This window comes from Synchiropus splendidus, chromosome 18 (assembly GCF_027744825.2).
Source record: "Synchiropus splendidus isolate RoL2022-P1 chromosome 18, RoL_Sspl_1.0, whole genome shotgun sequence".
Classification (NCBI taxonomy): domain Eukaryota; kingdom Metazoa; phylum Chordata; class Actinopteri; order Syngnathiformes; family Callionymidae; genus Synchiropus; species Synchiropus splendidus.
In genome coordinates this window covers 2,559,207-2,572,003 of record NC_071351.1, presented here as the reverse complement: position 1 = coordinate 2,572,003, position 12,797 = coordinate 2,559,207, and the positions used below count along the sequence as shown (strand labels likewise).

The following is a 12,797-nucleotide window of genomic DNA, read 5'->3' as shown; positions in this document are numbered from 1 at the left end:
GCGTGACTTTAAAGTGAGGTGCTGCGTGAGGGCTTTGTTCTCTGCAGAGCCAGCGCTGCTCCTGGCATGACAAGGAAAGGAGGAGACTTCCATCAAGGTCTAAGCTGAGGGAGAAGCCTTGGGACTGCTCGAGATAACATGGGTGGATTGGTCCTGACCTTTATTCTGGAGAGTAAAACATGTTTTCAAAAGGGTTTTGCCAGTTCATTCATGCTTTTGAGGAATTCAAGTATGCGGGATCATGTCAGATGTAAGACCCAGACCCAGGTGGAGGTCTTCACCAGCGCACCCTTAAGAAGGCCCTGCAAAATTCGATAAGATAAGAAACAGCTGTGTATTTAAAACATTGGCCAAAAAAAGTGAGTCTGAGCCGCCGTATTATCATAAAGCAACTCGGAAACATTAATATTCACCAGCTCTCATTTGGATGAGGAGCGCCCAATTTGGAAGCCGAGGGTTGTTTGAACAGTGGAAACATTAAAGTAATTGATGACTCAAACGTTTTTTTTAGGGGATTTCAAAGACATTTCTGAGCCAACCAGCTGGTACAAGGAGACAAAAATACATCAGTGGTCATATCATACAGAGGAAAAGATGAAGGGCGCTGGAATCTGAGCACAAACACTGTTTATTCGGATTGTTGCTCTCACGGGCTTCTATCCACTGACACCCGCAGCCAGAGCGTGACTCGTTTGAAGTTAAGAGTCTGATTTAAGATTTAATGTTTGGCTTCGTGTGAAGAGAATCTAAAATAAGTCCACAGCATTCTACACTTTACTTTTACTGATGAAACTGATAGTGGCAGAAGAAATGCCTGATATTTAATAAATATTATTTCTTTGTGTTTGTGCATTGAAGTTGGTTATATACAGCTGTATGCTACACTTGTATTTTTATCAGAGCAAAACAAATCAAAATTGAATTCTAAATATTTGTTTTGGTCTTCATTTTCTTTGTTCATTTATTTTATGTGGCAATTTGTCTCCACTTAATGCTTGTGATAGTTATTTTGGGATGTTAAATTAAAGTGTTTTTCTGTCTGTAAATATAAATACAGTGAAAGAATATTTAACTAAAATCTATGTAAAATGAAAAGAGAATCAAATAACTTTAGCATATCATGGAATGGTAGAAGTAAACTTTGTCCAATAAACGCCTTATTTTATGGTAGTTTTTGTTACAAAATGTAAGTTAAATCAGCCCTTGTTTTTCTTCTGTCCTTCAGTCTTATGGCTTGTCAGCCCCTCGCTGCAAATACCCTCTGACTGAGTTGATACAGATGATTCCCTCCTAGCTGATGTGGTTTCATGCAACACTGTCCTCATTTTCAGGGCTCAGTAGGTGGTCCGACTTTCGAAATGAACTGAGGTTTCACTGAACTCGTTGTTTAAATCCCAAGGTTTTAGAGCAGACAGTGCCATCTAGTGGGCTCCGACAATGAGGACACTGTTTCATGAACCCTCGATAAGCCCATCCCTACTTCGCAGAATGCTTGTTGTTTTACTCTTGTAATTCAGTCAAATTAGATTGTTTATTTTAGCTTGTCTAATGTAGGTTTGAGGGAACTGTTTAAATTCCAACTGAAGAAAGAGATGAAACAGCCTGGACCTCTGTGGTGAGAAGCACAGCAGGCTGAGGCAGTGACATACATTATTGGAATACAAATGACTGAAGACTCAGGGGCAGGTAGGGGAGCGCTGAACATCCCAATAAGTAGATGACAGTCGCAGCTCAGCACATACTAATCCTGACAAGTCTGTTCTGGTTGCAAACACTATCAAAAGTTTTTGGCTGTCCCCCGGAGCAGCCTCTTGATTCCACACTGACACATAACCTGCACCGGGTCGTCTGATTTTTCAAGGTCGCACTCTTGATGCTATTCATTTTGAAGCCTCAACCTGTTGAATAATGAATTTGGCGGGGATAAGGAATTGATGTGGATGAGCACCCTCTTGAAGCAGGGTCACGAAGAACCCTTGCTGTCCTCTTGTCAGCCGCTACCTACTCACTCAGTTTTCGACGGTGTTCTGTGGCGCCCCCGATCTCCTCCTTCGTTGTCTGTCTCTTTAATCATACAGTGTCCTCCCTTTGCTTCTAATTATCATCCATTAGTCATCACTCCGTCTATTTCCAGACCTTCGGTCGGCTGGTTACTAATTAGTAACTAATACACTTAAGGATGGATCACATGGTGCCAACTGCTGTCGGAGCACATCCATATCAAGCAGACGACATGTTCCCTGCTGTTGAAATTCAGAGGTGGCCTCTTCAGTTGGTGTGTGTGTGTGTGTAGGTTTGGGCGAGTGAGTAACCTTCGTCTTTTGCAGCCTGGAAATGATATCAGTGTAATCGTATTACTGTAACTGCCTGGTGGCGTCAACTTGGCTTCCCCATCAGGGTCCTCAAACAGAGAGGAGGTCGTATGAATTTGTCAAGTGAATTAGACGTACAACCTTTCTATGTTTGTTCTGGCAGAGCCAATATAGCGTCTCATGTGCTGCGCACACAAAACCCTGCCAGCCTTTTCTTCAGTTTAAGTATTCATCGGTCTTGTTTTTGTCTCGTGAAATGGATGTAATGGAATGTCAGTTCTGTTCTCACTTTTAACTGGCCGTGACTTTAAATAAACACAAGAGGAGTCTATCATCTTTTTTAACGCCTGAAAATCCCCCGACTATAATATATATAATTCTCTTAAAAAAAGGTCTGGATCGGTAATCTCTGCCCCATTTGGTCAGGATAATTCCCTTAAAAGGGTCACTACCCGGGACATACCGAACCAACTGCTCTGGGGAAATGTGGTATCACATGATTATAAAACAGACCAGTATACCGTATACATCATAGAGGGAGACTATCCAATGAAGATATAGGTGCTTTCCAAACGTCTCATCTGGAAAAAAGAAACATGTCGGGGAGGCGATTTGTTGGAGGCTTGAACTTGGCATGAAGGCAGCAGCAGACAAAGGCCATGCAAGTCCCTCCATCATCACACCATTATTAGAAATGTGTAGGAGAGGGTGAAGTACATCTGTCAAACCTAAACATATAGCAAATGGACCCGCTGCTTTCACGCCCTCGAGACACAGGGGGTACATTGTTGACATCTTTGTTCATGTCTCTGTTGGAAAGGTTCTTTGTATAGAAAAAAGCAATTTGAAATGGTCATCCGTCTTCCACAAAACATCTGATGTCCACTACCATTTTCTTTATTTCTGCTCTGATATAGCACGCAGACCCTCCTCTCTTCAGGTTTAAAAAGATAAATCTGAGTCAATATTTACATAAATATTACTGTACTCAAAAACAGGAAAAGAAATTCTTCTTCCAGAACATAAAACATGAAATAGGTTTTGCTCTTCCACGCGTCCTATTGAACTCCAATACACGATGGAGGATTTAAGCCTCTGGTGTTAGAAGTTTTCAATAAACCGGAGGTACTGATGACACAGCAACATCCCTGCCAGCTAAACACTCCTCTGTGTCCGAAGGGGTCAAAGGTCAGCGCTAGAATAAGTTGGCGCCCGAACACCAATCAGTGCAAATCAATTTAGCTACGTGTTTTTAAAGTCGTCATGTGACACTGGGTTCATGACCTCTGGGCTGGGAGATCATGATGGAATGTGGGGTGTGATGGAAACAGTTTCTTGTACACTGCAATACCACCCAATCTGAGTGTGGAGACATTTTGCAGGGTTGAAAGTCCTTTTTATTGCCACGTAGATTATGACAGTGGCCGAAATGTCCAATTACGAGTGTGGTATTGGTGAGCTTTGGAACCACTAAAGACATAATGTGGATCCTCTGATCAACTTCAGAGCTGAGGACCACCAGTTTTACTGTGATAGTTGTCATCCTCAAGAGGGAATGACAAGACGTTCCAAAAGATGGGACCTGCATATGACCCTTCTGGGATAGAAACAGGAAGTGCCCTTTGGAGTGTGAGTCTTTTTAAAGACAAGTAATTTGTCCGGTTGTTTTCATTGGCCCACGACTTTCATCTGTCGTGAAGGTGAGCACTTTGGTGTCAAGAGGAACATAGTGGTCTTTGCCTCAGTTGCAGTAATGTCGCCATTCTTAACTACAACGTGCATGACCACCAACTGTTGGCTTAAATGTGGCAAAGGTCTCCATTTTGACAATGAAATGGCTGTGCCTAGAGCAATTGAGCAAATGAGGCGCTTGGTTTTTTTGGAGCTCTTTGTGACACATAAAAGGCTGGTATAGTTCATAAACAGGTCCAGGGGTGATCCACAGGTCGAAGAACGGATGACATCTTAGCATTGGAATGCCACAACTCCATCGAGAAATGTGGAAACAAAGTACACTAAAATGCCTGTTTGGATGACACAGCGGTACAAAATCAACAAAGGAACGTGTCCAAAGTGTGACTGGCATTGCTGAAGAGTGGCCTCAAAAGACGTTTCCTCGCCCTTTAAATAGAGTTGGACCAGCACAGCAGTTGGACGGGAAAGTACTGACTGGCCTTAATCTCTTGGATGTTTGTGTTTCAATCCCATCTTTGATTCGCAACAATAAGTCAGAAAACAATGTGAACTTGGAGGTATTATTAAATCTGCATAGTAAGCATCAACACTTGAGAAGAAAAGACTTCCGTAGGGTAAAAGATGGGCGTCGTGGCGGAAGAATTCACTGCATACTCAGCAAAGTAAAGGCTGATCTTGGTTCAAGCTACAATCCACGCGCTGTGTTTGTGATTTGTAGTGGAGTAGTGTAGCAGCTTTATGATGAACTAGACACTTCGATGATGTCACATAGCTGATGTGCGTGTGATAGTCATACTGTGCAAGTCCAGCCATTCGACTCATCTGTATGTCAGCGAGTTCATCCAGTTCAATTCAGTACATTCTCATGTCCTCATCTATCTTTTATCTCGAGTTCATGTTGTAACAATTAAGTGGAATGCAAGAGAACAACCACTATGCTAGCAAATCAGGACAAAAGGATCCTTCGAGGTAACGTGGTTACGTGTCATGACTATTCAAGTGGAAAGGTTATCTGAAGAGAGTCAACAGAGGCAACCATCAAAATCCCCCTGGAGGATCGGTGAGGTAAACAAATGCCACTCTGTGGACTCATATTAGTCCACTATTGTGGCTGTCTGCCATAGAGAAATCAAAAAAGAGCGATTCAGAAAGGTGCCTCTCCTGGGAGGCATTTTGGATGTTGCTGAGGAATAGAGCCTTTAACAGAGGTGTCCTCTCCGACAACCTGTGCCACACTAAACCCCAGCTTTTGTCAGTGCAGCTCATCACTCTATGAAGGATTTCGCAATGTCAAAGTTACACAAAGGCATCAAATCAGCTTGTGCTGCGAGGAATACCTAACACTGTATCAGGTGACAAGTGCTTTGGAGCATTTTGAGATGTGGAACATAGCAACTTGGACAGAGTCAACTTAAGTTTCGTCATTCTGGTGTCAAATATTAAAATGTTTTTGCCATGTATTCATTTCAAAAATGTTTCATGAAATCCCACCTCCAGTAAAGCGTGATTTATGTTTTTTTTTTCTTTTTTAAGCTGCTAAGTGCTAAAAGAATTAGCAACTAAAGTAGCTTGAAAACTTGTGGCAGTGCATAATGCAACATAGTGGTGTGATTGCTCATGATAGACAGGTGGGAAATTGGATTTAATAAGTGAAGTCAAGAAGAAGGACAGAAAAAAGATGTAAATTACAAACATTTCAAGATTGTATTTAAAATGTTAAACATGTTATAAAAATGAATTTAATTATGTAATTATAAATATATAATTTACTTATTTTGAGGGACAAGACAAATATATTTGGATGGTCAGATGAGGCCTTTGGGTTTGATATTGCCGAACTGTGTTATCGACACATATTCCTGTACTTAATATTTGACTTGAATATGAACTTTTGTGGCCTGATCAACCTCCTCATCCTTGTGAGTCATTAGGGTCATGTTAGTTTCATGTTCCTCCAACTTCACCAAACAAAGTGCACTGTTCTGCGCTGAGTGAGTCATCTCCTCTTGAAAATATTTTGCACGCTGCGGATAAAAGCCCTCGTGCAGATGGTCCAGTCTTGCTCAAAGGCACGGCACAGCGCCAGGAGACATATTAATGCTGGAATGTGCCGATGACTTGAAACCTCCTACCCAGCCTTTGGGAGTAAGACAAAACAGAGAGTGAAAAAATTTGATCCATCCATCCATCCATCCAATACGTCATCTTCTTAGAAAAAATGGAAATAAACGTGTCTGTGTTAAAGCAGGTTGAAAGGTTGAGAACCTTTTGCTGATGTCAGTTTCCAGTATAGCAAAAACAAGGTCTGATGACAGAAAAAGAACTAACATCTGACCTTCTGTGCAGACATGTGAAAATGACTTTAACCTTTTATATTCCAAGACTGCTTACAGCAAAAGAGAAAGACTAACTGGCCGAAAAGGTCAAGCATTTTTCCTCTTCAAACCAGAAAAATGGTGATTGAGCCGATAGCGCTTCTCCCACACATTTTATTGTTCTATTTAACCAGCAACGTAAGGGCGAAAACAGGCTACAATTAAAGGCAGAAAAGCGACACCAAGGGACGGCACAGACTTTCTTTTCCGAAGCTGCCGATCTAAAAGCGTTCTCAGAAGGTAAATCATGAGTCGATAGCGTCACAATGAACGGGAGAAAACGGATGACTAAAAAAAACATGGTGGTTCTAGCAAAAATTATTAGCAATGCCGTTTCAGTTTCACTTAAAGAGCAGTTTTGTTTCACAATCCTATAGCTGAGGGAAATGCAGTTCACATGTAGAAGGACATCAACACACCTGGCACTGTACAAAATAAAAGAATAACACTGTTAGCTTTTATAGTTCCAACAACAACTAACAATGCATGTATCTTCCGAGTTTTGGGTTTTCTACAAGATTTTCTTTGACATTCAAGTGGTCTGTAAAATGTAAACAAATAAGTCCTTCTTGTTTTCAGAAACACGTGATAGCATTCAATATTTTCATATGTAACACACACACACACATCGAGGTCAGATGTGAAATAATATCGGATACGTTTATACGACAGTGATACTCGCACTGAATGCCTGTACAGAGCAAACAGACCATAATAATGCTCACTCAGTGTTAAATAGAACGAGTTCAGTCTTTTGGTATCAGTGTTTTCTTGTGCTGAAAAAGCAAAAATACAGTGTCATTTCAAAATAATATTTGAGCTCATGAATACTTTGTGGCAGATCAACCCATTAACTGTCCTTGAAAGCACAGGTAATCACAGTGGAACGTCCAAAAATGATATGTTTAACTGAAACTAACGCACTTGGATTGTCTTGAATTTCACCTGCCTTCTTTTCAAATTTATACGAGCGCAATTGGACTGCAGTTGGCAGTAGAGCAGGAGTAGAAGAAGAAGAATCTCTGATCCTTTATGTTTTCTCAACGTAAACAAAGAGCACAAGTCAAGCACACCTACGGACAGGTTTGAGCTTCAGTAGCACATTTCATTTCATGTTTAAGGCAATGCAAGTTCACATTACGTCTCACCTGGACAAAATTAAACACATGGATATTGTAAATGAACACATTTTCCCAATGATGGCAGATTAAAATTCAATTTGAACAACTAATGAGAAAGAAATGAAAACAAAATATTTCATATTAATATAAATATATAATCAAATATTATATATTTATATTTCATATAAAATTAAAGTGGACACAAACCCTTAAGCTAGAAGTGACATGTTTGTTTGTTTACTTTTTGTTTAGACCTGGACGGGACTTTTATTTAGTTCATAATTAACAGGTGAGATTTCGGCTCAGAGTTCATTAAATGCAGCAGGAGACTTCATGGAACATTCACTGAGTCCTTACTGACCATTGAAAAAGGCACAAACGTGATCAAATCTGGTGGCCCTCAGAGTTTTGTGATGGTTATAAAATTGAAATATGAGTTGCAACACAACAGGAGATGATTACTACTAATCCTGCTCATTGTAAAGTTGTGGGGAGAAATGTGAACAACTACATGTGGTCATTTTTATGTGGTGTAATGTAACAGAAAAGTGCCAAACTATGGACAAGATTTGACTAATTTTCAGTCTTCAGCATTGGTGCGAAGATGTTTCTGAAGAGCATTGAGAGCCAGTTCCTGAACACACAAAACACGTCTCTGCTGTGGCAGCAGTCCAGGACCATGAAGCTCGCACATGTGATTTCTGCGTCAGGGTTCATTTCCACTTGAAGACACTAAGAAGAAGAGAGAGCCCCTTTGTCCCTTTGGAGTTTGAGTCAGACCACCTTGACTCCCATCTCCTGCGTCACCACTGTGGTGCTGGAAACAAAACCCACTCCACTTTTAAACCCTTCACCCAGCTGATAACGCAGGAGACGCCAAATCGAATCCGATTCAACGTCAATAAACAACCTGTTTAAAAACAGTATTTTTACAAAGAGTGTAAACACCTTGTTTGGACACTGACCGCTGCAATTAGACTCTATTCATCAGGATTTATATAACAAGCGCTGCTGATTCTCGCACACACACCTTCGCAAATGCATTCCTATGTGGGTCATGTTTGCTGGAAATTCAGCGGGTCTGACCCGGTTCTGTTCTGTTCTTCAACAGTCATCAGCTTGTACAGGAAGCCTTTTTCCTTCATATTTTTTGAAAGAAAAACACCATTAATTGTCCCTTAAAATATCTTGTGGATCATAACCAGACAGCCTGTCCTACTTTTCCGTCCTCCATTAGTGATGTTAGAATATCAAAATATTGTTTTGATTCCACTAATGAAGCAGTTCATATTTATGATTTTGATTTTCTTTTTTTCCCAGACAGTCACCCATCCTGATTCCTCAGCCTTCTTTCATGCTTCATTTCAGATCAGTAACACAACCACCGTGTAGATGATGTTAGGAGTAACATTCATGTGGCCTCTTCAGTGATCGATTTTGTTTATATACATGATGAGCGTATTTACAGTGTGATGTCATGAAAGGTGTTTTTTTCATTTGTGGTCCACTCCTGATTCTTTTCACACGATGATTGAGCGATCATCTCGACCCAGAATGCAGCGTCCTCACGGCACTGGACACCTTCTCAGAATAATACGAATGGTTCTTTTGCAACATCAACAAAGTCAGTGTTTGTACAAGGCCAAAGTCTCTGCAGATCTTCTGTCCATCTTAACCCCATGTGTCTTCCATCAAGGTGATCCAAATCTCACCTTACACTCCTTCCATTTTTAGGTGTTATTTGTCGACATAAATGCTGAACGTGTCTTGCTCTAATTCAACAAATCTATTCCTAAATTCTCTTCCCATTTGCCTCATCGTCTTCGTCTATCTCCCCCCCACCCCAGGCAAGTCTTCTAGTCGGAGGGCGGGGGGGCTCGTGCCGCTAGAGGGCTGTAATCTGAGTCAACTCTGTGTTGGAGTTCCCGGTCCCTTGGTTCTCCCCTCTATGGTTGGGGTCCATCCCAACCAAGGGGAGCTCCACGCCTAGTCATGCGGGATTAGGCGTCCCTCCTCCATGTCCCCCGCCATCTCCAGCTTTGTAGCTATAGGCGGCAGCCACCTCCCTGGCGATGCTCCTCATTCTGCCGGACTGCTGGGTGTCGAGGCGGAACGGCGATGGGTTACAGAACTCACGGAAGCAGCGCTTGAAATTCTCATCCAGGAAAGCGTAGAGCACGGGATTCAAACTGCTGTTGACGTAGCCGAGTGCGATGCAGAAGTGCATCAGGACCAAGGTGAACAAGCTGCTCAGGTTGAAGCCCAGGGACTGAGCCAAGACCATGATCTGAATCGGCGTCCAGCACACGACAAACACCGCCACCACCACGAGAACCATCCGGGTGATTCGACGAAGGTTGCGGTCTTTCTCCTTGGAGCCCGACAGGATGCGGACACTTCGCAAGCGCTTCACCATCAAGCTGTAGCAGATGCTGATGATCGCCACAGGGATGAGGAAGGAGAAGAGGAAGACACAGACCCCAAACACAGGGTCCCAGTGGCTCCTCGGTTCCGGCAAAACCACAATGCACTCCACACCTAAAAAAAAAAAAAAAAAAAGAAAAACACTTTTCATTGAGGACAAAATGCCGCTCCTTTACTCAAGATGGACGGATGTGGAAAGTGTAGTCGAACATGACCAAGGTACATATGAGACGTTGTGTGACGAGATAATGACGGCAGAGTCAGGAGGGCAACTCCATCAGCATAATCACAATGAAGTCAAGGTGGAAAAGAGAGCTGGAAGACAAATGTGTCTGGATCCTCTGAAATAAATCTTAAAAAGGAGACGACATAACCCAATGACTTTAGAGATAAAATAAAATTCCTCATTTCAGACTCTTGCGGGAGAGATAACCAGCAGTTGCTACAATGGCATAAGGAGGACAAGAGCAAGTTTTCGGGGAGTTTGAAGAGCACGCCACCCATATACCTTTGTTAAACGCTGCCCCCTAAAGAACGACGATGAACAAAAGCCTCTTGCTGTTACTGGAGGCTGCTGCTTCTTGCTTCATTCTGATTGGCTGAGGCATGAAAGAATCATCATCAACCTTGTCTTCAGTATTTATCAAGAGCTACAGAGCAGCACATGGTTGAACTTGGTGGACGGTTACATGCATGGAGAGAGGGAGGAGATGAAGAGAACCGTCTGAATACATGGAAGGTTGAAGAGATATAAAAGCAACAGGAGAAAAAGGAGAGGCTGCGTGGATAGATGATATTCTCTCTAGCTATAGTTCAGTACTCTTGTGACTGTTGGATGTGCTTCATGGCCTTTCAGTCTGCTGGGACGTTGAAAATGAAGGTCAAAAAACGCTCCTCTGTAAAGTCCAGTGTTCCAATTGTAGTTTTAAAATCTTTATCTGCACATTAATACTCCTTTGCTCACGCTACTGGTAGAAATCAATAAACTTGAGCTCGAGCATTCGACTCCTGTTCGCTTCAATGAAGTACCACTTCAACAGTTGCAACTATCACTTAAGTCAAGACGGAAGAATAAATATTTTAGCTTCTTTGGTACTTGGTTTGAGAGTTGGACACGCAATATAGAGAGGGCAAGTTGACTTTTAATTCCAGCCCATTATCTTGTAATACATGAAAAACAAATCAAGCCTCTTTGTTGAATTAGACGTGAACAGTATTTTCTGATCAAGATTTTTACAAGGGTGGGACTTTTAGATTCCTTCAGCAAAACTTTTATCATAATTTTTTACAAACATAAATAAATTACTGAACATAAAATTAGACTTAGACTTAGACTTTCTTTATTGTCGTTGCACAAAAACATATATGATGGCAACGAAATTTCAGTCTGAGGCCTCCGGTTTCCAAAAACAAACAAACAAAAAAAAAGTAAATAATAATAAATACATAATAAATAATATTAAATAAATAATAATAATAAATACATAAAATGAACTAGAATTAGAGTAATAGAGTTGGACGTTTTGAATATACGCCCTGAAAAGTTGCACTGAGGAAAATTTGAAATTACATCGATGATCAAAAGTTAAAAAAGCACTGTATGAACTACCAAACTAGGGCAGACATAGGACCCGGTGGTTGATGTATTATTCAATTAGATGGATGCTTTTATCTGCCGCATCTCGCAGTGCTGTGACTGTTCAAAATTTATGGCATGTGTGGGCCTGAGTAGTTAAAATGGAAGCCGTAACCCCAGCTCTATTATAGCCACGCTCCAGCCATTGATCAGAAACACAGTAAAAGTCTGTGTGAAAGGACAGGATTAGTAATAAGCTGCTTCATAGGGCTAAAAAAAAGGAGCAGATGCTCAGTTTCCTGTTGTTGGAAACAAAGTGGCAGACGGGTCTTTACACAGGGGGAACAAAACCCAGCGCTGATAAATGCTGTAATTTCTTTGTAATCACATACCGCGTGGGAAATAACCCCTGCTGGTTTTATTGACTCTTTTATTCATGCTTACACGTAACAGATCAAAAACGGACACGGACAAATGCACTACATATCATGGTGGTTTATTCTGCACTCAAGAGACGGACTGTATCCACCATTCATGCCCGGCACACACAGAGGTTACTAATCCCCTGCTGCAGACATTTTGGAGAGAAACAGATCTTCATTCTTCCTCAAACATCTCAGTGCTCACGTGAGTGAACGCCTCACCTGGAAGTCGGAAATAATGAATTGCCACTGCTCCCTCGAAGCTTTTAACTCGCGGAAAAGGTCAAGCTGCAATCACTCAGCGGCTTTTAGCGGCAATCACATGACTAGTGTTGGCGCAGGCAGTTGAGAGCACATGTCCTCTTTGCATGGACTCATTCATGAGGTCTACATCAGGAAGAGAGAGTCGCTTCTCTGTCATGTGATGAAGATCTTGGCGTCTCTGCTTTTTTAAACATGAGTCAGGCAGCGACGCCTTATTGTCTGCATTTAAATGGACATCCCTTCCTGCGTTTAACTCGGTTAGTTAATTCAGTGCCATGTTGGCGTTTTTTCTTCAATGAAATACTTCCTTTCGGGGGGAGGCTACTTTCACGCGATGAGAAACCTTGAGTTGTAGGTTCTCTTGTTGTCGTCTTTGCTAGCAAGAAGTGTGTCTGAACAGAACAAATGCTTCATTTCCTGTTCATTTTCAAAGCAATTTCCTGGATAATCTTTACCCTGCTGACGACATGGGATTGTAAAAGCGAATGATAACAGTGAACAATACCGGTTTTCTCCAGCTATGTTCAGATGTACAAAATGGTGTTCTTTCCGAAGACAGTCGGGCTTTGTGCGACCTTTTCCCTGTCACCCTTGAGCTCAGACCTGTC

At 41.7% G+C, this 12,797-nt stretch overlaps 1 protein-coding gene and 1 long non-coding RNA gene across 3 annotated transcripts in view; one reads left to right on the top strand and one right to left on the bottom strand.

Annotated features, from left to right (window-relative positions):
* LOC128749277 (uncharacterized) overlaps positions 1-12,797 on the top strand; it is a 47,914-nt gene that overhangs the window by 1,086 nt on the left and 34,031 nt on the right. The gene's annotated exons all lie outside the window — the stretch shown is intronic.
* The window catches only part of oprl1 (opiate receptor-like 1), a 34,140-nt gene continuing 27,827 nt past the window's right edge, over positions 6,485-12,797 (bottom strand). For both annotated transcript variants that reach the window (XM_053848697.1, XM_053848698.1), the window contains one exon: positions 6,485-10,041. In XM_053848697.1, the coding sequence (XP_053704672.1) occupies positions 9,494-10,041 (548 nt within the window). In that variant the 3' untranslated portion in view covers positions 6,485-9,493. The remainder of the gene's footprint in view (positions 10,042-12,797) is intronic.